General features: G+C 42.4%; 1 protein-coding gene across 1 annotated transcript; it reads left to right on the forward strand.

Moving 5' to 3' along the window:
- Positions 1–389: 389 nt before the first annotated feature.
- LOC100701148 (multiple epidermal growth factor-like domains protein 8) lies at positions 390–22,767 on the forward strand. The gene is made up of 44 exons (XM_019364469.2): positions 390–834; positions 1,551–1,740; positions 1,828–1,991; positions 2,101–2,310; positions 2,468–2,648; positions 2,921–3,009; positions 4,424–4,637; positions 4,737–4,920; positions 5,419–5,564; positions 5,648–5,752; positions 6,226–6,389; positions 6,529–6,630; positions 6,795–6,942; positions 7,330–7,493; positions 7,824–8,027; positions 9,162–9,359; positions 9,471–9,731; positions 9,834–9,952; positions 10,049–10,180; positions 10,937–11,050; positions 11,204–11,287; positions 11,399–11,638; positions 11,743–11,927; positions 12,069–12,282; positions 12,384–12,624; positions 12,709–12,841; positions 12,947–13,191; positions 13,494–13,604; positions 13,703–13,821; positions 14,613–14,838; positions 14,931–15,102; positions 15,270–15,433; positions 15,529–15,664; positions 15,747–15,978; positions 16,077–16,203; positions 16,295–16,505; positions 16,617–16,831; positions 17,940–18,135; positions 18,255–18,423; positions 18,510–18,702; positions 18,802–18,972; positions 19,104–19,234; positions 19,429–19,561; positions 19,689–22,767. Exons 1-44 carry the CDS (start codon positions 811–813, stop codon positions 21,177–21,179), a joined length of 8,652 nt encoding a protein of 2,883 aa, XP_019220014.1. The 5' UTR covers positions 390–810; the 3' UTR covers positions 21,180–22,767.
- The last annotated feature ends 192 nt before the right edge of the window (positions 22,768–22,959 follow it).

The raw sequence follows: 22,959 nt of genomic DNA on the forward strand, positions 1-22,959 counted from the left end.
GAGGAACAGCTTAGGCTGAGCAGTTTGGAGATTGAGGTCGACAGACAAGGCTGAGACAGTCTGGACAAGTGCAGAGGAGGGATCGTGGATGTATTGGACTAAGGTTGAATATGAAGCTGTCAGGTAGGAGGAAAAGAAGAAGAGCTCATTGAAGATTAATGGATGTATAATGAAGGCAAACGGCTGGTGAGACAGGAATGGGGGAAGATACAAGTAGATGATCCGCTGCTGAAACCTCTAAAGGCATTCACTTTATCCACAAATAAATGACATAAATAATAAGCAAAATATTTAATAAACAACCTGCCGTTTATGGCTTACACAATATCCAAGTGTAAACTTTGATTGCCTCCGCTGGGTGGCAGTAGTGGGATGGGTTATTCGCTGCACTGTCTTTGTGTTGGTCACCGTTGGCTATTGCTCGCCTGCCAAAAAGCACCCAAACACTGGCTTCTCACCATAACATGGTCCGCAGGAGTAGCGTCGATGCTTTAAAAACGTGTCGCTGATAGCTGCAAGCAGTTCTCCGAGGAGTACCATCATTTGTTATTACATAATGAAGAATTACTCTCAAGAATGACTGATTCTGTTAGGGTCTGCAGCAACCAACGATTGCGCATCTGGATTTGGCCGAGCCGCTACCACTAGCTAGCGGACAGGCTAGCAGAGCAGAATGCTGTAGCGCTCTCCTCTGCAGTGAATCCAATTTAGTATCGACTGGATAATTTAGCCAGCTGTCAGTTTGCAGCCCTCACTAGTTAGCTCGTGCAGTAGCTGACGTTTAAAGGCCTGCCGAAAATGTAAACCACCATGCAAACAAAGAGACGGGAAATGGTAAGTGTTATGTTGAATCCATACCAACTGATGAGCCCAGATTAACTGTATTCCGTTAGCTCCCTTAGCTTAGCTACCCTTTCGTTAGCTTTGTTGTGATAGCCTGCAGAGACCCTTGCTGATAATTGTCGTCGGTTCACCCTTTGGCTAGTTGGTTCTAAGAAACGCAGTTGATAAAAGTTAATCTGTTTGTGTGCTATTTTAATGTAACACCACAGATGTGGAGTATCGTCGTTTCACCTTAAGTTTGTATTGTATGATTTCTGGAGTCGTAATGTTTGCGAGCTACTTCCCTGTGCAAATGGGGCTATCACTTGTTAGCAAAATCAGCATAAGAATTTTTGCAGTGGCTTTTCTTGAGTCTGGCAGTTTGTAGTAATCCTTGTAATCTGATCATTAAGCCTAATGGGTTGTTGCTGCAGGTTGAATGGCATTGCAGTTGACATATGACTCATAGCGCTTTAAATTGGACCCTTTCAGTGGCATAAGACTGCACAGCGAGAAGTGAGAACTACCAGAGGACTAAGATTGCGCTTTGATGTCCATAAGGGACATTCCCTTGTATCCAGTTAGCGTAGTTTATTTGTTATATGTGGTCGATAAACTTAACTTAAGACATATATGGTCTTCATATGTGCTGCAAATGTTTAAGGTTTGTTATTAGGAGACCAACACCAACCGATTCCCACCTTGCTCTTTCCCTTTCCATCCTTCAGGCAGTGCCAGTGATGGCCTCCCCCCTCCCTGTCTCCTTCATCCTGGTGGTTCTCCTGTTGGCTGAGTCACTTGTGTGCCAGACAGGGGCCTGTAAGGGCCACAGGCAAGTTTTGAGGGGACCACCTGGCTATGTGACAGATGGAGCAGGAAACTACTCTGTCAATGGGAATTGCGAGTGGCTCATCAAAGGTGGAGAAAATGTTTTTTTGTCATTATTTTTTGTTGTTTTCTGTGATTGTTCAAAGTGATATTTATCTAATTCTTCATCTCTTCCAGCTCCCAGCAACAGTCACCGCATTGTCTTGAATTTCACCTTCATGGACACAGAGTGCACTTATGACTACCTTTTTGTGTATGATGGGGACTCCTACCAAAGCCCCCTGCTAGCCAGTCTGAGTGGCAACACGGTACCCCAGCCCATTGAAGCAAAGTCTGGCAAGGTAACCAAGAAAAGATACCACAGCTGAAAGGCCAGGGTGATTCTTGACACTCCATTAGCATTGAATTCTAACTTAATTTGTGTTCACTGTTAAACTGTGTTTGTTCCAGATGCTGCTTCATCTCTTCAGTGACGCTAATTACCACCTCCTGGGGTTCAATGCAACTTACACCTTCTCTTTGTGCCCTGGAGCGTGTGGCGGTCATGGTCGTTGTGATTTCTCTACATCAAAGTGCCATTGTCATCAGGGTTGGGGTGGGCCCTCATGTACAACCCCTCTGTGCACTCAAGCTTGTTCTGTGAACGGCCAGTGTGACAAGGTAAGAGTAGGGATAGGGACGATTAAATGAACACACACAAAAAAAATTATACTATAGCCGCACAGTAACTCGTTTCTCAACCTGATTAGGTTATTCATTTGTGTGCTGTGATGAAACTTTTCATATTTGCCTTCATTCATTTATTTATTTTTTTCAGAAAGGAGAGCGTTGTGTGTGTAAGCCAGGCTTTGTGGGTCAAAGCTGCCAGCTTGGTCTCTATAATGACAGCGGTGCAGGGAAGTGGTGGCGTGTGAGTGAAGAAAACCCCTACACACCTCCCAGGACAGGTTCTGCAGGCGTGTACCTCTCCTCCACAGGAGCCATGTACCTCTTTGGCGGTAAGAGCAACATACAGTTAAATTCCACTGATACAATGTTTTCTGTTTAGAAAACAACATTTTTAACACACAAGACAACGGCAAGGTTTTTGACTCTGATTCTTTAGTATATGTTAATAAATCATAACTCAACACAATTTGTTGTTGTGTTACATATTAACCATCAGTGATATTGATGTCTTTGTTATAGCTGAATGTTCACATCTGAGTCATCAGTCTCATATCTCATTATTGGCCTTGTTTGAATAATATTTTGCTTATCTTCTTTGCAGGATTTGATCTGAACAGAGCTCTTGGTGACTTGATCAAATACAATTTCACATCCAACCAATGGGAAAGCAGGTCTTATGGTCATTCACCTGTAAGTGAACACACTCAAACATGTGCTGTTTTTCTTTCCTTCTGCTATTGCATTTGCTTTGTCATTCTCTATGCAAACAAGTGTCCAAGTTACTGTCAGCACTTTACAGTAAATTGATCCTCAAATGTCATGTAGGCAAGAAATCTAGTTTCCTTAATCAGGAGAATGGATTCAAAGATATCCACTCCAAGATTTTCTCTCAACGACTTGTCAGGCCCCAGCTTATCCTTTGACAACCAGGAACTCAGGAACAACTCCAGAATCAGGATTTTCTTTAAAGATATATTAAGACTCATAAGCTTATTGTTTCCGTTCTATTTTACATATATAAAAATAACTTGAAAGACAATAGTATAACTATAGTAATAGGATTAAAGGCAAAACCTATCACTATTACTTACAACTTCATGCTGTTTTTTTCCTTTGGTGGATCATCTGATATACATTTACTTATGGCCATTTATTACAATAGCCTAAATGCAAAATCTTAAAATACAGAGGTGTCTAACTAACTAAAACAGAAATATACCAGTCACACAAAGTTGGTCTCTACAGCTGTGTAATATAATTTGTGAAGTTCTAACACAGATGCTTATTGTTTTCACTCAAACAACTCAGTCAATGCAGTCCATTCTCCGCAATTTTTCAAAAAGAAATGCTGCTCTCCGGTTACTGTCCATAGTTACTATCCAAACATACGACCTAATCTCACCATAGCACAACTGTTTAACCAGTTTTTGACAGTTAGCAAGGACACAGACAGCTCCAGATAGCATGGATGGACAAGTCCTGTCTATTACACTTATTTGAAGTGTGCCTGAAGGGCACATGGTAGCTAGTGCTCTGTGATGCAGTGTTTCCATGGATGCATTCATCCAGTCACAAAAGACTGGCAGACATGCAGAGATCTGCACGAATCCTTAAGGGTCACCATCTAGTGTTGAAATTTCCATCACTTGGATTTAAGTAGATCCTAGCAAACTTGTGGATATCAAAACTTTTAACATGCCTTTCTTGTTTTCTTCTATTTATTTATTTTTTGTCGTTGTTCAGTGCTGATTGGCCATATTTAATTAATGCCACTTTGTGGTGATAGAGTATTACATTCTACTGGTTGCCTGGTAAAAACAAGGGTAAATGGATTAAGTCAAGAATATTTGCTTAATAATGTTGTAACTGTTTAAGAATTTATTTTTTAATTTATCAAACCTGTTTACCAAATGTGAATTTTTATTTTTTTATAGAAATCACTTTATTGCAGTGTATACTCTGCTCACTCACTTTTTTTTAATATATCCTATTTGTTTGCACATGTAAACATAGTCGATGGGAATTCTATTATTCTCATTTTTTGTTTAACATCTCAGTCGTATTCCTTTCCTTCGTGCTCTCTTTGGCTCTCCTACTCTGTCAGGTGGCTCGTCATTCCCACACAGCAGTAGAGTATATGGGTAAAATGGTTATCTTTGGTGGAGAGCTAGCCAACGGCTCCCTGGCCAATGATGTGTGGATGTACCGGCCTCTCAATGATGACTGGCAACAGCTTGGCTTTTCCACTTCACCTGGTGCTCCTAAACTGGCTAATCACGCTGCGGCTATAGTAGACAGTTATCTCTATGTGTTTGGAGGTGGGTTCGCACGTATACTGTCACGTTGCACTTTGTCTTTTTTTTATATCAGCATTTTTAATCCACGAAGAAATGAACAAACCCAAATTTGTTTCCCAGGTCGTACTGATCAGGATATGTTTTCCTCAACTCTGTATCGGTTTGGCCTGCATGGCTCTGGACGGTGGGAGACGGTTCAGCCCACAGGTGGGAAGCCACCTGCCACTGCTGGGCACTCCATGGTCTTCCACAGCCCTTCCAGGACATTGCTTGTCTATGGAGGGCACAGGCCTACCACTGCCAGGTATGTACCTTCTCATACATTACAGTAATGACAATACATTGGTTTTGGGTATCTACTGATGTTGAGTATTAATCTGGATTGAGAGGAGAGTGGGAATCTGTCTTTTATGTATAAGACCACATCACACTCACTTAAACATTGCTTTCCTAAGTTTACTACTTATACAGTTATATTAGCCTATGTTATGTTATGTTATCAATCCCTCCTGCTAGTGATGCACTGCTGCTGACATTTTGTGTAAGCATCACATATTATGTTCCCTAGTTTGGCTCATTGTCACTGATGTCCAATTTAGCTTTTTAAGTTAGTATTGGACCAATTTTTAACCAGTGGATCCCAACATAATAAGAAATATTTTATCCCAAGATTTAATTCTTTTGTGATAACTTGCTACACAAAGATAGTTAAATGCTACAGAAAAATCCAGGAAGTGGGGATTTTTTTAAAAACAGCATCTTTATAGACACTAGAAATACACATACTCTATATGTTTCTTAGGTTTAGTGTCAGGGTGAACAAAACAGACGTGTTCCATGTGGATCGACGATTTTGGACATCCTTCCGTTCGCGTTTTGCAGCAACTGGCCCAAGAGAGCGAGCTTTCCATTCAGCCACTGTCATCGGAAACTACATGGTTGTCTATGGTGAGTCTCGAGATAATTAGCAGAGTTTGTTTCATAATCAGTCCAGCCATGTTTATATTTATCTCTGTTTGTTTGTCTTGCAGGAGGGAATGTGCACATTCATTACCTAGAGGAAAAGTGCTATGATGAGGAAATCTTTTTCTACCATCTGGGTTGTCACCAGTGGGTCTCGGCAAAGGAGAAACTCGGTGAGTATGAAAATGAAAGCTCAGTCGACTTCTAGATTGCACCTTACTTGTTTTATTTATTTTTCTAACACATTATATTTTATTTGGTCTTGAAATGGTCGTGATTAGACAGCCAAATAAAGTCCACTTTGTATATGTAGATGAAATAAACACTAAATGTCTTTATGCTCCATGGTGAGGATATTTGTACAAGCCTAAGGACAATCAGAAGGGTTTGGGGCTAAAATCTGTTTGAGATCTGAGCAGGTTGCACAAGTTTATTTTCACTTCTCAAATTATTTTAGACCTTTTCAACTTTTTTTATTTTCACCATCTTCAGTTTTTTCCTGAGTGGGTAGCCTCTTGTCAGAACTTTGAAATTCGAAGGCACATGCAGTTGCAGTTTTTGTTGTTGTTGTTTTACATTTGTTTATTTATTTAAGGTCCATTTTCAACACCATCCATCTTAGTGATTATTACCTGTGCATGTGAAGTGTTCACAGAAGGTGGAGATGCTATGAGGGGGCGTTACTCACATGTTGCTGCAGTGATGGAGGGACGAGTGTTGCTGGTTGCTGGAGGTTACAGTGGCGTTGCGCGTGGAGACCTTGTGGCTTACAAAGTTCCCCTTTTTGTCAGTAGCGACCAAGGTGACAGGGTGAGTGAAAGCGCTGTAAACCAATAGTATTTGGAAGACTGGCTGTGGCTGGAAGAATCTCAGTGGCTGAAAATTATGTTGACTAAGAGCATCTAATGGTAATGAAATTGTTGTGTGTGTTTGTTTGTTTCATCATCAGGATGCTGTTTGTGCTGAGGCAGTAGATGAAAGTATGTGCCTGAAGAACCCAGAGTGCAGCTGGTGTGAAGGCCGCTGTAGAGAGTACCAGCCCACTAACCCGGTAACACTTCTCTCAGCCTTTTTGTTTAATTGTAACAATGCCTGTTTTTTTTTTTTTTGTTTTGTTTTTTTTGGGGGGGAGAGATCCATTTTTACATTTCCAGAAATCTAATCATTTCCTTTTCAGACTGTTTACAAAGTGCATGTTCTGTTTTCTGGTCGCAGTGTGGAAGTACTGGTTGCTTGGGCCTCGCTCGCTTCCTGTCTGACTGCCAGTCCTGTCTGGTGTTCAGTGGCACTCCAGCTTCTCTGGCCCGTGCCCCTGGTGAATTTGGCTGGTGTGTTCAGAATGAGTCCTGCCTACCAGTGTCAGGTGAGACCCAGGGAGGGAGGAATGAGGGCAGAAGAAAAGGGTCAAGACTGGAAAATGATGTTGGGAGTTGACATGGGAGGAACGTAATTGACTGGTGTTTGGTGTGTTTCAGAGGTGAAGTACAGTGACTTGGCTACACCCAGCTGAGACTGGACAGGCTCCTCAAACCACAGATTGACTCGCCTGTCTAGTCACATACTTCTGGTGCAGTGAGGTCATTTTACTCCTTCAGAACACACGTCAAACAAGAGTCACCAATTACATTCATTTCAGTACAGTAGTGCACAGTAGAAAGCTGCTGTAATATGAGATTTAAGAGGCCCGATGTGTGGGGGTATTTTTGGGGTTTTTTGTGTATGTGCTGACCTTTCCCTCTCGGTCTCACAGAGCGAAGTGCGTGCCGTGTGGACCAGATCTCAGGGGCGTACGGCTGGTGGGGGGAGCGTACCCTTTTCCTAACCTCCCTCCACTCCTGTCGCACCGAGAACTATGTCCCGGGACTGCACCTGCTCACCTTCCACCACCCCCGCAACGACTCCCAGCCTGACCAGGTACGGAGTCCAAATGTATTGATTTTACCAGTTGAGCCTGTAACTACTTCCCTCTCTGCTTATACTTACTCCTCCTTCCTGCCACCAATATTGCATTCGAGTTTGGATATAATGATTCTCTTTTTGTTATTTTTTCTTTGTGCTTTATGCTTGTTAACCTCGTCATGTCTCTTTTTCTTTTTCTCTGTTTGTTTTGAGTAGAAAGGATATTTTTGTTCAAGTAGTTTGTGAAACTTTGTGGAGCCGTTAGTAGAGAATAGTGCCTCTGTTGATGTGTTTCCACTTCCATCATCCTCCACTGTCGTCCATCCTCATCACCCCTCACATTAGGTAACCATCCTCCACAGCGCCACCATCATGCTTGGCCCCACCACAGAAATGGACGTAGCCTTACAGTTTAGGGGGTTTGTCCACCCATTGTGGGGCGGGCCTCCACCTGCACCCCCTCCTACAGAGACTGTCTCCATGTGGGCTCGCATCCAGAGGTTTCACTTTGAGGCTCGAATGGCAACAGGACCCAACTCCAGCCAGATGGTGAGGATAAGTGCATGTCAGCTGTAATCTTTATTTCTTTTTCTTTCTTTTATTTCAGCAAATTGAAATACCTTTTGTCTCTTTTTTAAATTCTTTACTGGATTTGTAATAGATTAGATAATAAAATTAAGTAATTTAAATTTCATATGGACAAACATTGGAACTGTTGGAAGTAGGGCTGGGGCATATCATACCGTTCACGGTAATACCGGTATAATTTTAGGCAATGATAAGAAAATGAAATCTCGAGATAGAATATGGGTAAAACGCGCATGCGTAGTGCCTTTGTTTTCATACGCACATGGCGGCAACGTTGAATGAGAAGGGCGAAAGTGAATCGTCGAATGAAACAGATGAAACAGAATTGGTTTGTAAAAATGCTGCAACTTCAGTGGTGTGGAACTGGTTTAGCTTTTGTCCGTTAGATACACACCAAAGCACATTTTTTGGTAGAGCATGCAAGCGAGCCGTCGTTATTACCAAACCGATTTTATGTGGTACACGGCGCTCGAAAATCTGTCAAAAAATGCTTTAGTACGACTTTGCTAAGCTACGAAGCCGCACGGCTTGATGGATTGTTGGAGCATTACGGCTACCGTAGTCAGGAGCCTGGCGGAGTGATATGTACTGTGCTTCAAAAGAATATTACCGTATTGTGTGATTAACCTCTTTTTAAGTTTTCTGGATATTATACATTGTTATGCTGAGGATATGTCGGCCAATTTCCACTGGACATGCCTTTTGGTTAAACTGTCAGCAAGGAATTTGCATTTGCACTTTTAAATTTTTATATAACTTTAATGCACATAAAAAAACAGCTGCTTGTTTAAGTGAAAATACATTGATGGGTTTTTTGGGGGTTTTTGCACTAATAAAGTTGTGGAGTTGTAAAGTATTTTGTCTTGTGTCAATTATATCGTCAGTTGTATCGTTATCGCAAATTTTCTAATATATATCGTGATAAATAATTTTGGCCATATCGCCCTGCCCTAGTTGGAAGGCTTTAGAATTCTCAGTGAAAGCCAATAACCTTGTACCGAGGGCTGAGTGTTTTGATTGAACGTTATTTACTGTTTTATCCATATTTTCTTCATGTCCAATTTTGTATGCATTGTGAACCCATTTGCTGATCAGGAGGTGGTGGGTCGCTGGGCAGCTCCGCAGGAAAAGGAGCTGAAGCTCCTGGCTCGACCAGATGGGAGTCGACTTTTCTCTAACCTCACTCGGGGAAACCATTACCTTGTTCAGGCGGAGGGCTACCTGAACAACTCTGGCTCAGGACAGACAAGTGAGATGGCCTTGATTTGGAACAGAACGTTGCCTGAAGGAAATGTGAGTTTAACTTTAGCAGCAAAACTAATTTATGCAAAATTCCTTTGTGATTTTTCTTAGCTCGTGAAACAAGCATAGTGTTAATACCCTTTCCTTTACATCTCCTTCTAGGAGATCAACTTCCTATTCTTGGAGCCGTACCGCTCAGGTTCCTGCTCAGGGTACATGTCCTGTCTGGCCTGTCTGTCAGACCAGTCTTGTGGCTGGTGCCCGTCTTTGTCCCGCTGTCTGCTGCGTGACAGCCCAGACCTCGAACCCTGCCCTGAGGGCCAGAACAGTGAAGGGAAGATGGAAGGTCAGCGCCATCTGCTGTTGGCACCCCAGCACTGCACCATGTGTAAAGAGTACAGAGACTGCTCTGCTTGTACTCAGGTACAACACAGATGCACATAAAAACTGACATTGTCTGCCATTCTGCTGACTTGTATACCATAACTGTATTGTTGACTCATGCTGTGCTAACTTTGATTGTAGGACCCTTATTGTGAGTGGCAGATAAACTCCAGCAAGAAAGGCGACTACCAGTGCAGTCGGCGGGGAAGAGTAGATGGATCCATACGTGATCCAAGGGGGTGTCCTAAAGTGTGCAACCAGTGAGTTGAAAAATAATATTCATTTTAGATATTATTTTAGGTCATACAAACATCTGCAGCTCATCTTTTCTACTGTACTATCACTTTCTTTTACAGGAGAAAGACATGTGGTGAATGCCTTTCCAACTCCAGCCAGTGTGCGTGGTGTGAATCTGCTCAGGCCTGCTTCTATTTTGCTGCCTACCTCACAAAGTACCCCTATGGACAATGTAGGGATTGGTATGACAGGTAAGATGAGAACATTGTTAAGATATTTTCGGTTTTTCCTTTTGTTTTATTTATATTTACTATAATAATATAGTCATTATGTCTATAATGCTGTAATGACTATAATCACTTTCTTTCTCAGTCTGTATCTCAGTCCAACTGTACAGTTGGACTGAGATTACATAATTGGCTCTTACATTTCAAGACTGTTCTAACTGTATTTTTATCCAGTGAAATGATGAAATACATTTGACTGGGCTCCTGCTTCTACCTGTCTTATTTATAATTTACTTCTTACTGTAACTAATGGAAAATAAGTTCAAATTGCTTTTATTGCCTTATTACTATGATGATTATTAGTAGTAGTAGTAGTATTTCCCTTGTTATGGCCACATAACACACAGACTAACAACTCCACTTGAATTTAAATTGCAACTTTCACCTCATAATCAGCTGTGAATGTAATTTCTGCTAATAGCAGCAAGCACCCTTTCATTTGGTCACTGTATTCATGTAAACTCAATTTAAAACAAGAATTTTGGATTTGGTATCAAAAGCAGTGGCCAGTATTTGATTAAAAATGGAAGGTTACTGAAGTGTAAACCCTGAAAAGCAGAGAATTTTTTTTTCTTTACTTTCCAAATGTTTTCACATACAATAATATACTTACATTAGATGAACAAAAACACGAGAAACAACACATTTAGATTTTGCCAGACAGTTGAATTGACCCTTTAATGGCAACCAATAATAAAATACTTTGTTTTTGCTTGTCAGTGTTCACTCAGTTCCCCAGTGTAAGCAGTGTTCAGCTTTAAACACATGTACAGAGTGCCTGAGGACTTTCCAGTGTGGCTGGTGTGGTGACTACAATAATCCCACAATTGGAAAGTAAGTATGGCAAACCCATAACAACACAGAAAGTATACAGATTCCCAGAATTGCATATAAGGCAAATGCAATCTTTATATTATCAGGTTGCTGATAAGTTAACACTTATTGGGATTTCTGTATATATTTCATATTTTCTGCCCTTCTTTTCAGGTGCTTGAGGGGAGACTGGGCAGGAATGGATGATCCATCAGTGTATAACTGTAGTGTGGCTGTGGCTGAAGCTCGGGCTGCAAAGTAAGATATCTCTCATCATGTTTCTTGTACATATATCCTGAACAAACTGATAGCCAGATGTGTGTGTAGTATATCAGTCCAAGTTTACATTTCTCTTTCTTGCTTCTCTAGCCCTGAACCCCAAACTTCAGCCCCACCGCGCCCCCTAGAAATGGAGATGGAGTTGGAGCATTTGAGTGATGAAGAGCAAGATGCAATCTGGGCCTATGGCACTTGTCCTGATGTAGAGGAATGCAGGCTGGGCCTCCACAACTGTCACCCCTCTGCCACCTGCATCAACACTCCCACTTCATATGAGTGCCATTGTGAGAGAGGATTCACAGGGGATGGCACACTGCACTGCAACCAAACGTAAGTGCATTACAATACAGTAATCCACAAATTCCTTCTTTAGATCTCTTAATAAAATCTTTTTATTCGTCTTGCTCATTGAGTTATCTTACTTTGTCCCACAGCTGTTACAATGAGTGTCGTGAGGGCCAGTGTAGCGGCAGCCCACGGTTTGAGTGTGAATGCTCCCTGGGCTGGACATCTGATCCCGCTACTCTGGTTCTGAGTGGTGTAGAATGTGATGTTGACTGTGGCTGCAACTTCCACTCCACATGTATTACTGCTCCAGGGATCTGTGATGAATGCCAAGGTCAGATTTTGATAAATGGATTATAGTGATTTGATTTCAGTCACTATACATAAAACTGAAACTGTGGGAGGCATTTTGGTGTTTGGTAGATAAAGGCTATTGTGTTGTTTATTGGTTAACATTCACTTGCTTCACTTTCAGACTGGACTACAGGGCCTCACTGTGAGCACTGCCGTCCAGGTAGCTTTGGCTCAGCCCTGGCTGGTGGTAGCAGCTGTGTTCCCTGTGAGTGTAACGGACACGGCGACCCTCTCCAGGGATACTGTCACAACCAGACAGGCCAGTGTTACTGCACCCACAACACTCAGGGACCACACTGCGAGTCCTGTCTGCCTGGTTACTATGGAGATCCCAGGTAAAGGTCTTCAATATTTTGCTCAGTAAAAATAATTTCCTTGAATGATTTTTAGTGTATTCTGTGATTGTGACTTGTCTGTACTATCCTGTACCATCTAGGAACAATGGAACATGTTACCGCCAGTGCCAGGGCCGCTCTGTCCTGCTGTCCTCCACTTCCTCCACCACCATTCCACTGTCTTCTTCTTTGGGGTGGCTGAGTGGCACAGAGGGGAAAGGTGGGCTTTCTCATTGCCTGTGGGTCCTCTCTGTGACTGAGAACCTGGCACCCTGTCTGCCAAGACAGTTTTGTCCCCCAGTAGCTCTCACGCTACACCCAGACTCTCATACACATTGTAAAGTGAGTTCAAATAAACACAAATTACTTAACAGCTCACTGTTCCTCAAACTGTGCTCATGACATTCAGGATGCTTTATTTTTCAGAGTTCGTATGTCTATGTGTTTGATGGCCTGCCTCGTTTTCTGGGTAACGGAGTTGTACATTCTGATCACAATCTAATTGGAGCATTTTGTGGCACCACAAGGACTCAGCCTATCACAGTGGAGGCCACTTCAGGTTTATCCTTAACTCATTGATTAATAAATACACTGTTTAAACTACAAAACCAATTTACATATACACAATCACTCAGCATCGTATAATCATCTCTTCTACCTCCAGGTGTGATCTCAGTCTACTTTGAAGCCAACGTCACTTCAGACAGACCTCAAGGCTTCAATGCATCTTTCTGGGTACGACGGTGTCAGCAGAGCTCTGAGGATGAAGATGGATCTGTATGTCCGGGTGGAGCCCAGTGCCAAGGTGGGCTCTGCCAGTGCCCTCAGGGATATGGGGGACCACACTGTGACCGGCTAGTGTGCCCTCAGGATTGTGGAATAGCAGAAGGAAGAGGAACTTGTAATATAGTAAGAGCTGTGAACTTTTTTTTTTTAAGTTTACTTTTCTTAAATTTCCAAGTGTCTCTTTGATCAAAAGTAAAACTTAATTTAATATACTGTGACATTTTTTATTTAGTGCCTTTGTAACACCCATAATAACATATTTTGTAGTTGTGGACTGTATAATTTTGGTTGTTTTTTTTGTTAACCAGGATTTTTTTTGGTTTGTTTGTTTGTTTTGGGGTGTTTTTGTTCAGGAAGTCAGTTTAAAAAATATTATTATTAAATAAAACACAGAACATTAACCAGCATAACTTTGTTTGTCTTAGTCTCTGGGAGTGTGCGTGTGCTCAGAGAGCTGGGTTGGGTCAGACTGCTCTATTCCTCGAGACTTCAACAGCTTGGTGTGGGAAACCTTACTGGACACACAGATGACTGTGGTAAGGACCAAAGAAAAATCAACCAGAACAATACTGAAGTGTGCATGACTGACACAACGCAGCACATACAAATAAATATTTTGCTTCCCCCCCAACAGAACCAGGCCCACAGGTTCCTCCACAGGATGGGACACTCTCTGGTGTCTGGACCACAGGGCAACCTCTGGATGTATGGAGGGCTTTCTCTGACAGAGGGAATTCTGGGAAATGTCTATAGGTAAGAAAGTGCAACAACAGGCTATAAATGCTTAGACAAAGGGCTTGTAAGAGTTGTGTTTCAGGTTGGGGCACCTGTGGCTCAGGAACTAGAATAGGTTGTCTATTGGAAGGTGAGAGATTTGATACCTGGCTACTCTAGTCTTCATGTCAAAGTATCTTCGGGTAAAATACTGAAGCCCAAGTTGCACTTGATGAAACCAGAACAGTGAGTGCGTATGAATGCTAGGTTATAGGCACTCAAATGCATGCGTGTTTGAATGGGTGAATGGGTATGGCAGTAGAAATACATTTGGAGTGCTCAGAGAGAAAAATGCCAATCAAGCAACTGCCCATCCATTTGTGAAACTACTGAAAACCTTCCCGTCTTGCTACTGTGAAAGTGTTATGTGTTTAACTCCTTGAAGGAATTTGTTCATATTTGGGACAAACCTTTGTTCAGTTTTGGATCTGAATAAATTACATTTTGATTTTTATTTAATGGAATTGGTAACACGAATGTTGAATCCTGAAATGCATTGCTTTCTTTGCAGCAGCATCTTAAACCTTTTGAAATATAATCTTCAACATTTTAATCTATCACAATCACCTTTATTAGCATGATAATAATAAGGAGAAGAAGAAGAAGAATAACAATATTGTCAGACTGTAGCATAAGAACAATAAAACTTACATAACCTTGTTGCATATATCTTGGCAGAGGCATCCAATAACAAGTTGGTTAGGTAATCTCAGTCACATAGTGCAGTGTTGCCTCTGTGTGTGTGTAATAATTCCTTCTGGTTGGTTTAGATATTCTGTGTTGGAACGTCGTTGGACCCAAATGTTGACAAGCTCTTTGGAAGAAGGGTCGATGCCAAACCCTCGTTACCATCACGCCTCTGCAATGCTGAGTCATGAGTCTGGTTCTGGAGCCAATCACAACTTTATGTTGGTAGTAGGCGGGGTCACTCAAGATGGCGTTTCCATGGATACCTGGACTCTCAATCTCAGCAGTTTAGTTTGGAGAGAGCACAAGGTTGGTTTCTGACTTGATGTGGAAATAAAAAATATGTGAAAAAATTCTTTTTTTTTTTATTCTTTAACTAATTAATTTTCTTCTGCTGACAGAGCACAGTGCTTCCTCCAGTGGCAGGTCACACTTTAACTGTACGGCGAGATTGCTCTGTGCTGTTGATTGGCGGGTACTCTCCTGAAAATGGTTTCAATCACCATTTACTTGAGTTCAGCCCTCAGTCTGGAAACTGGACCATTGCCCCCCACACTGGCACACCACCTACAGGTTTTTGAAGCCTTTCATAATGTCAATAACTCACTGATGCATTGCTTATTGTTATAACAATACAGAATCACATTGTGAAAATGTTTTTTTAAAAAGAGACAAATATAGCTCTAAACACTCTTTTCATTGCACATAAACCTATTTTGCTTGCTTTGTTCTTGGATCAGGTTTGTATGGCCACACGGCAGTCTACCATGAACAGACTGATGCCATCTATGTCTTTGGAGGCTACCGCTTTCACGTGGAAAGTGTAGAGCCATCTGCTGAGCTCTACAGCCTGTATTACCCCAACCTCACCTGGTCTTTGCTGGCCACCTCTCAGGGTATTAAGGTAAGAAGTTGGAAAATCCAAGCAGTTGACATCCATCCATCCACTTTAGAAAGATAACTTCTGTATTCCTGCTGTGTCATCTCTCTCCTGTGTAGCCCCTGTCCCGTTTCTTCCACGCTGCTGCACTGATTAAAGACACTATGGTGATTGTGGGCGGCAGGACAGAAGCAGAAGACTACAGTAACTCTGTCTCTCTGTACCAGATCAACTGTAACACCTGGATACAACCAGGTAACTATACATTTCTAGCTGCAGATTAATTTGTAAATCATAAAACATCATAGGCTAACCTCTTTTTATGTTTTTCTTTTAGTGTCAGCTGTTGGAGATCCGGTTAATGGTTCGGTGTCCCTTGCCATGACGAGCTGGGGCGGTCGTCTCTTCCTGTCAGGAGGCTTCAATGGCGTCACCCTTGGCAGACTCCTAACCCTGTCTGTGCCCTCTGACCCCTGCGCCCTTCTTCCCACACCAGAGGCTTGCAACACCACCACAGGCAGCTGCATATGGTGTAGAGGGAGCTGTGCTTCTTCTGACACTGCTGAGAGGTAACACATTGTTTGACAGCAACTCTGAGCTTGAAGTTATGTGCAGCTATGAAATAAAATGCATATGACATTCACTTCTGTTCCTTGTTTTCCATCAGAATGGGATGCTTCACTGGACAGTCTCCCTGTTCTCCAACCCCTCGTGAGCCAGACCAATGTCGCAGACTCAAGACATGCAGTGAATGCCTTGCACGACACCCTAAAACATTTTCCAGTCCATCCCAGGTAACATGTAATGCTCCTTCTCAAACACAGTTAATCACTCAAAGAGAGACCGTAACTGTGAACTAAAGTCTGTTCTTAATAATTTCCTCAGCCTGTTTTACAGTGTAAGTGGTGCACAAATTGTCCAGAGGGGGCTTGTATCAGCAGCTCTCTCAGCTGTACAGCTGTACATGACTGTCGAATCAACCAGAGAGAGATCTTCCTGTCCAGCAACTGCACTGAGACTAGCTGTGAGGCTTCTGACTGCCCCAAGTGTACAGCTTCTGGAAAGTGCATGTGGACTCGCCAGTTCAAACGCACAGGTACCCAGGTTCAGATGATTTGTGTGTTACAGAAAATGAATTTTATGATTAATAAATCTTTTCCAATAAGAAATGTCGCCCCCCTTCTTTTTTTTTTTCCCTCTCCTCCAGGCGAAACGAGGCGCATCTTGAGTGTGAATCCCACTTATGACTGGACATGTTTCAGCTACGCTCTGCTCAACGTCTCACCCATGCAGGTGGAGTCATCCCCTCCTCTGCCGTGCCCTCCGCCATGCCACAGTCTCCATAACTGCAGCCTTTGTCTGAGCTCCAATGGCTCTGATGGGGGCTGGCAGCACTGTGTGTGGAGCATGGCCCTGCAGCGGGTAAGATTTGAATTAGAGCAATCGAACCATGTCACATCATCAAGATAACACCTGTATGAATTCCTACATGATATAAAATGTCACATCGCAATATCACTGCTAAAACAATGCAATTTAATACATAAAAAAATGAGCTACTTCAACAACCTCCAACAAACCTTAATACTTGGCAAAATATGCAAGAAAATAGTTCCAACTGAAGGTGGAAACGACCAACGTTTCACCAGTTGAAGCAAAAAAACACTAACAAGTGCAAACAGGATATGAAGGAGGCAATATTAGCGATTGGTGTCGTGCTGTCAAAGTGTGAAAGAACCACTCTACCCAGTGTCGCTGTAGCACTCGCTAATTTCACTCGCAGGTTGCACATGACAGAAAGAACAAACAGTGGATGTAGTTGACTTTTATTTGGCTAAAGATATGATGCCAATACAGATTGTGGTGAAAGGGGCTTTGACCAGCTGGTAAACACTTTACTCAAGAAATGATATCCCAGGTAGAAAACATTTTTCACTTTCTCATGTAACAAAGTAGTGGTTTACATGTTCTCCTAACAAGTAGCAGATCCCTATCCCAATTCTGGGTGGATAGCTTTATGGTTGCATCAGGAAGAGTGTCTAATGTAAAAAATCTACCAGATCAAACATGATGTGGCGACTCCTTGTAAGTGAGGGAGCAGTTGAAATTAGCTCTGATCATGCATTATTTAACACTAGCTAAGCTAAATTTTTGTGCTTAGGTTTGACTTTACTCTCACTGTTTGTGGTGCTGTGTCACTACTATTGCACTGTGTTGCTGCTACCGCTGGCACCTTGTTTTAGAAGATTCACATTTCAAATTAGTAAATTTGGCATCAGTAGTAGCTCATTGGGAAAAGGAGGATAGATAATGCAGTTCATTTATTTACAGTAATAAATGCTGCTGTGTGCAACCATTCTTAAAATGTTCCTATATTTTTTATGTTGTAGTGTTATCATTAAAACATAAGTTTTCTCAATGTGACATAACTTTGAGGCTGTATCACCCACCCCTAATTGGAATGTTGGACTTTAAGTTAATTCATTTTCTTTTTAATTTAACTGAGCAAACCATTTTCCCCTTCCTGTAGTGCATGAGCCCATCTTTTGTGCCCCTCCGGTGTGAGGCAGGCCAGTGCGGTCGACTGCTTTCTAGGGGAGACTCCTGCTCTCCCCAGTGCTCCCAGCTCACTCAGTGCTCCCAGTGCATTGCTAGGCCTCAGTGTGGTTGGTGTTCTTCTCGCGGGGGCAATGGGGCTGGACGCTGCCTACAGGGAGGACTTGATGGTGAGAACAATGTTAAATTTTGAAGAAGCTGAGCATCTTAGCATGTAATGAGTGGATTGTTTTGTTATTTATCGGCATACCTCTGTTTCTTTCTCTTTTTGTTTTTTTTTTCCCCACAGGTGTGAGTGAGGGTGTTTGCCGTTTGACAAACAGCAGTTGGTCTTTCCTCCATTGTCCAGAGGAGGATGAATGCGCCAACGGTCATCACAACTGTAACAGCACTCAGGACTGCCACGATCTGCCACAAGGATACCACTGCACCTGCAAACAGGGTTACATACTTAGCAGGTAATATAAGAGGATAGTTTGAAGTTTATTGTATAGTGACTGAACAGGTTCACTGAAATCTCCGCTTTTTGCTTCCTTCTGTGCAGTGTTTCTGGTCAGTGTGAGCCAGTTTGTGCACAAGGCTGTGTGAATGGGACATGCACATCCCCCGGAGTTTGCCAGTGTCACTTTGGCTTTGTAGGGGATAACTGCTCCTCTCAGTGCAGCTGCAACAAACACAGCAACTGTGCTGGTGTTAACAAACCAGATGTTTGTTTGGAGTGTCACAATAACACCATGGTAAGTGCTTATAATCTACATTCACGTGCTTTAAACGTTTTAGTTCCTTTTTTACATATTTCAGTTATCCACTTTGTTTCCTCTATGCCCCAAATCTAGGGTAAACATTGTGAGAAGTGTAAGCCTCTGTTTGTGGGCTCTGCCAAGGGGGGTGGCACTTGCCATCCATGTCGGGAATTTTGCAAGGGAAACAGCGCTGTGTGTCTATCCCGGGATGAACTTAAGAAGGCACAGGATAATCCACAGTTATTTCCTCTTGACCCTAACAGCGTAAGTAACTGAAATCCATGAGGGTTTGTGTATGTGAGTGTATTTAAAAAAAACAAAAAAAACAATAAAAACAAAAACAAACACAAGACACTTTAGTTTTAAAGTTTTTGTCCTTTTTGTCCTCCTATTAGATTCAGTCCTGGGTGTCTGAGGGTCCTACAGAGGAGAATGCTGTATGTGTAAATTGTCAGAACAACAGCGTAGGAGATCGGTGTGAGAGCTGCCTTAGTGGCTACTTCCTGCTGCAGGGGAAGTGTGAGAAGTGAGTAAAATCTGCTGCTGAGCTGTCACTTGAATGTTATTATATAAAGTTATTATGTAAGATTTTAATGTGTGATTTTGATTACTCAGTGCCTGGTCTGTCAGTTATAATCAGCAGATGTGTGTTTTACTATTAAGAGAAATGCTTATACATGCACAGTTGTAGTGAATTTTAATTTCTCCTCTTCATCGCAGGTGTCAGTGTAATGGCCATGCAGACACATGCAATGAACATGATGGCACAGGCTGCCCCTGCCAAAACAACACAGAGACCTCCTCCTGCCTCAGCAGCCCCCAGAGTGATCGCAAAGATTGCTACAGGCAACAGGTATGTGCATGCTGGAATTCACGGTTTCCACTTTTTTACAATTTTGACTTGTTGAAGTCCATAGTTTTTGTATTTTTTGTCAGTGAATGAAACATGCTTAAATTCTGTGTTTTACTCTTTCATTTAGTGTGCAAAGTGCAAGGATTCTTTCAATGGCACACCAGTGAATGGGCGTCAGTGCTACCGTCAGTTTAATGTGGACACAGAGTGCTGCTTTGACCCCACATCGCAGACCAACTGCTTCCATGATCCCACTATTCGCAACCTGCCCAAGGGGCGCACTGTATTCTTTGCTGCCCAGCCAAAGTTCACCAATGTGGACATTCGGGTCACCATTGATGTCACTTTTGGTGAGGTGGAGGTGTACGTGTCCAACTCTCATGACACCTTCATTGTGGACGTAGATCGATACACAGGGATTCACACCATCAAGATCGAGGAGGAATCTGTAGTTCCAGGGAAAACTGCCGGGACTGAAAAGGATTCCCCTCCGTCCCCTATAAAGGTGTTTGCCAATACCTCATCCAGCTTTGCAGGTTCTGTGCTCTCCCAAAGCCTGCAAGCAAAACCTCCAGGAGCGGAAAGGGAAATCAGAGAGGAACGTGCTGAAGGACTCATCACTTATATCACCGTGTGGAAACCCCAGACAGTGCTGATTGTCCGTGGTGTTCGAGATCGCGTGGTGATCACCTTCCCCCATGAGGTGCACTCCTTGAAATCTAGTCGCTTTTACATCGCTCTGAGAGGTGTGGGAACTGAAGAGAGACAAGGAGAGTCCCAGGGCCTGCTTTTTCTGCGACAGGACCAAGCCCACATTGACCTTTTTGTCTTCTTCTCTGTCTTCTTCTCCTGCTTTTTCCTCTTCCTGTCTGTCTGCGTCCTCCTGTGGAAGGTTAAGCAGTTCCTGGACTTCCGTCGGGAGCAGCGTCGCCACATTCAGGAGATGACCAAGATGGCATCAAGGCCTTTTGCTAAGCTCACTATATACCTTGAGCCGGAAGAGCCTCAGCTCATCTACTTGCCTTCATCTGGTGGAGGCGTAGGGGGCAGCACTGTGTCGCTTGCTCATGCCCGCACAAGCAAGTTAAGTGGAGTAGTGGTTGGCCAGAGGGGCAGAGCAGGACCTGTCTCCTATAAACATGACCCATCCTCCGGACCCACAGCCCATCACCACCATCACCTCACCTTGGGTGGAGGAGGCAACAGCGGCCAGCATTTACCACTGCACTACTTGAACACCCATCATTATGCCAGTACCACAGCTGGCAACCCAGCCTCACATCATCACCACCCATCCACATACAGCGCTTACCAGCACTTTTGCCGTCCTGACCCTTTCCTCTCTCAGCTTATGGGCTTTTCCTATTCCTCCTTCAAGGTGGGGCCCATTACCCTGGAGCCCACAGATGATGGTATGGCTGGAGTGGCTACAGTCCTCTTCCAGTTGCCGGGGGGTGTCTTGGCTCCAAACCGCGCCTGTCTGGGCTCCGCACTGGTTACTTTGCGACAGAACCTGCAGGAATACTGTGGCCACGGCAATGGAGGCGGGCATCCAGGAGCGGGTGCGGGCCGCAAGGGGCTGCTAGGGCATCAGCACCTGACCACTATGGCTATGTAGAGAAACAAGTAACATTTTTATGAGAGAATAAGTCTTTAAAGTATTTGGTATATAATAAATTAATTTTGAAAGAAACACAGCCACAAGGCAATGACAAAATCCAAAAGTAAGAGCAGCTTGAGCATTTTGAAGAGATGTACATATACTGTATAATGAATTTAAAGTGTCTTTTATTCTATTATGTGTTGCTATACTGTATTTCAGTGCTTCACATGACCAAGCCAGCTGTCTCTAGAATGCACTACAACTGCTATACGTATCAGCAAAATGCATCACATCGTGTCTGTGATCACTAAAGAGGTATGAGTGCACTCGACAGATTATGCGACTGAAGACTGAAGCTGACTCATGTTAAAATTATTCTCATTGACCAACAGAGGTGTAAAACCATGTGCTTGCTTTGGAACCAACATGTGCTTTATACCCCCCTCCCCAAAAAAGTGACAATCAGAATTACCATTGAGAACAAAAGACTAATGTGCAACATTTTGATTGTCAGCGCAGGAAAAAAGTCTGAGTTACCTGTGAGATGGTTTTTATATCATAGTCGATATGAATGATTTATTAATTGTTGCTAAGTATATGGCAGGCTTCTAAGCTACACTTTTGTGTTAAACAGACTCTTCAGTATGTTTCCGCATATGCATTCACCTGCTCTGTTACGTTATACATCTTTTTGCTCGTCTGCCTTCACTTCTTGCCTTGTCTGAGTCAGATGGCTTACACTGAATACTTGTGTTAATGGTGGTGCAGCTCCTGGAAGATGTAAAACTGACATTTAGAATTTTCTTTCATAAGTTGTTTTGAATTGAGAAGTTGTGAAGGATCATGTTTTCAGTATCATTTTTGCACTCGCAACACTACAGTAACTTAACAGAACTCGTCCATTAAAATGAAGAAATTGTCCTTTTTATGATTATTTTTTGTTCACATTAAATGTGTGTTGGTGTTGGGATGGTTCATTGAGCTGCCTTTGTTTTTTTTAAGGCAGCTTGCCTTCTTAGGTGATTGTATGCACCAGTCAAACTATGGTCTAACTAAAAATAAATAAATACAGTATGAACAGTTACATTTCATTAACAGTGGAAAGTGTTACATTAGAAAGTTCTCCTGGTGAGAGGTTTGGAAAGGTTTTGCAGCATTATTTTAATTGATTTACATGGTCACTGGTTTGTGTTAACGTGAGTATTTTGATTTACTTTTTTGCACTGCACGGAGCCATAGGGCTTCAGAATTCATGTGAAACACAAGAGTGGGGTGTCATCCATGCTCGGATGGCAAACATTGTCGTGGACGAACTCAGAATGGTGCTACTGGCGTTTTTTCTTTTTTTTCTTTTTTTTTGGGGGGTAGTTCAGCAAAATAAAGCTCATATGAATACTGTCACTGTTTATAGCAGCCATGCCCAAATGAGCATTAAAATTGTTGTGTCTTGTATCTCTGTGTAATTTTTTTTAACATGCTTTATTTTTGTACATAACTTTTGTTGTGTTTGTATTTTCATTTTCAAAGAAGGGAACAGTGTTGTACAAAGGATTGTGTGAGGAGTCTGTCTTGAGTCGGCTGAAATAAAGTCTGTGGAACATGATTATATCCTCTTTTTTTCTGTTACAAGTAAAAATCTGTTAATAATACTTTTGTTAATAATACTTTAATATTTAAAAGCTGTAAAATTCTTGCGTTTGTGGCTCAGTAATCATGTCATCTGGGCACACGTTGACGGCAAGAAAGCTAGCAATGGCTTACAACTGAATTTTTAATATAAATAAGCATGCTGTAA

Source organism: Oreochromis niloticus, linkage group LG11 (genome assembly GCF_001858045.2).
Source record: "Oreochromis niloticus isolate F11D_XX linkage group LG11, O_niloticus_UMD_NMBU, whole genome shotgun sequence".
NCBI lineage: Eukaryota > Metazoa > Chordata > Actinopteri > Cichliformes > Cichlidae > Oreochromis > Oreochromis niloticus.

Bases quoted from the DNA above. Each gene is read 5' to 3' on its own strand.
- LOC100701148 (XM_019364469.2), top strand. From the start codon at position 811: ATGCAAACAAAGAGACGGGAAATG. The intron at 2,311-2,467 runs GTAAGAGTAGGG...TATTTTTTTCAG, and splicing joins TGAACGGCCAGTGTGACAAG to AAAGGAGAGCGTTGTGTGTG. The intron at 18,424-18,509 runs GTAATATAAGAG...CCTTCTGTGCAG, and splicing joins CAGGGTTACATACTTAGCAG to TGTTTCTGGTCAGTGTGAGC.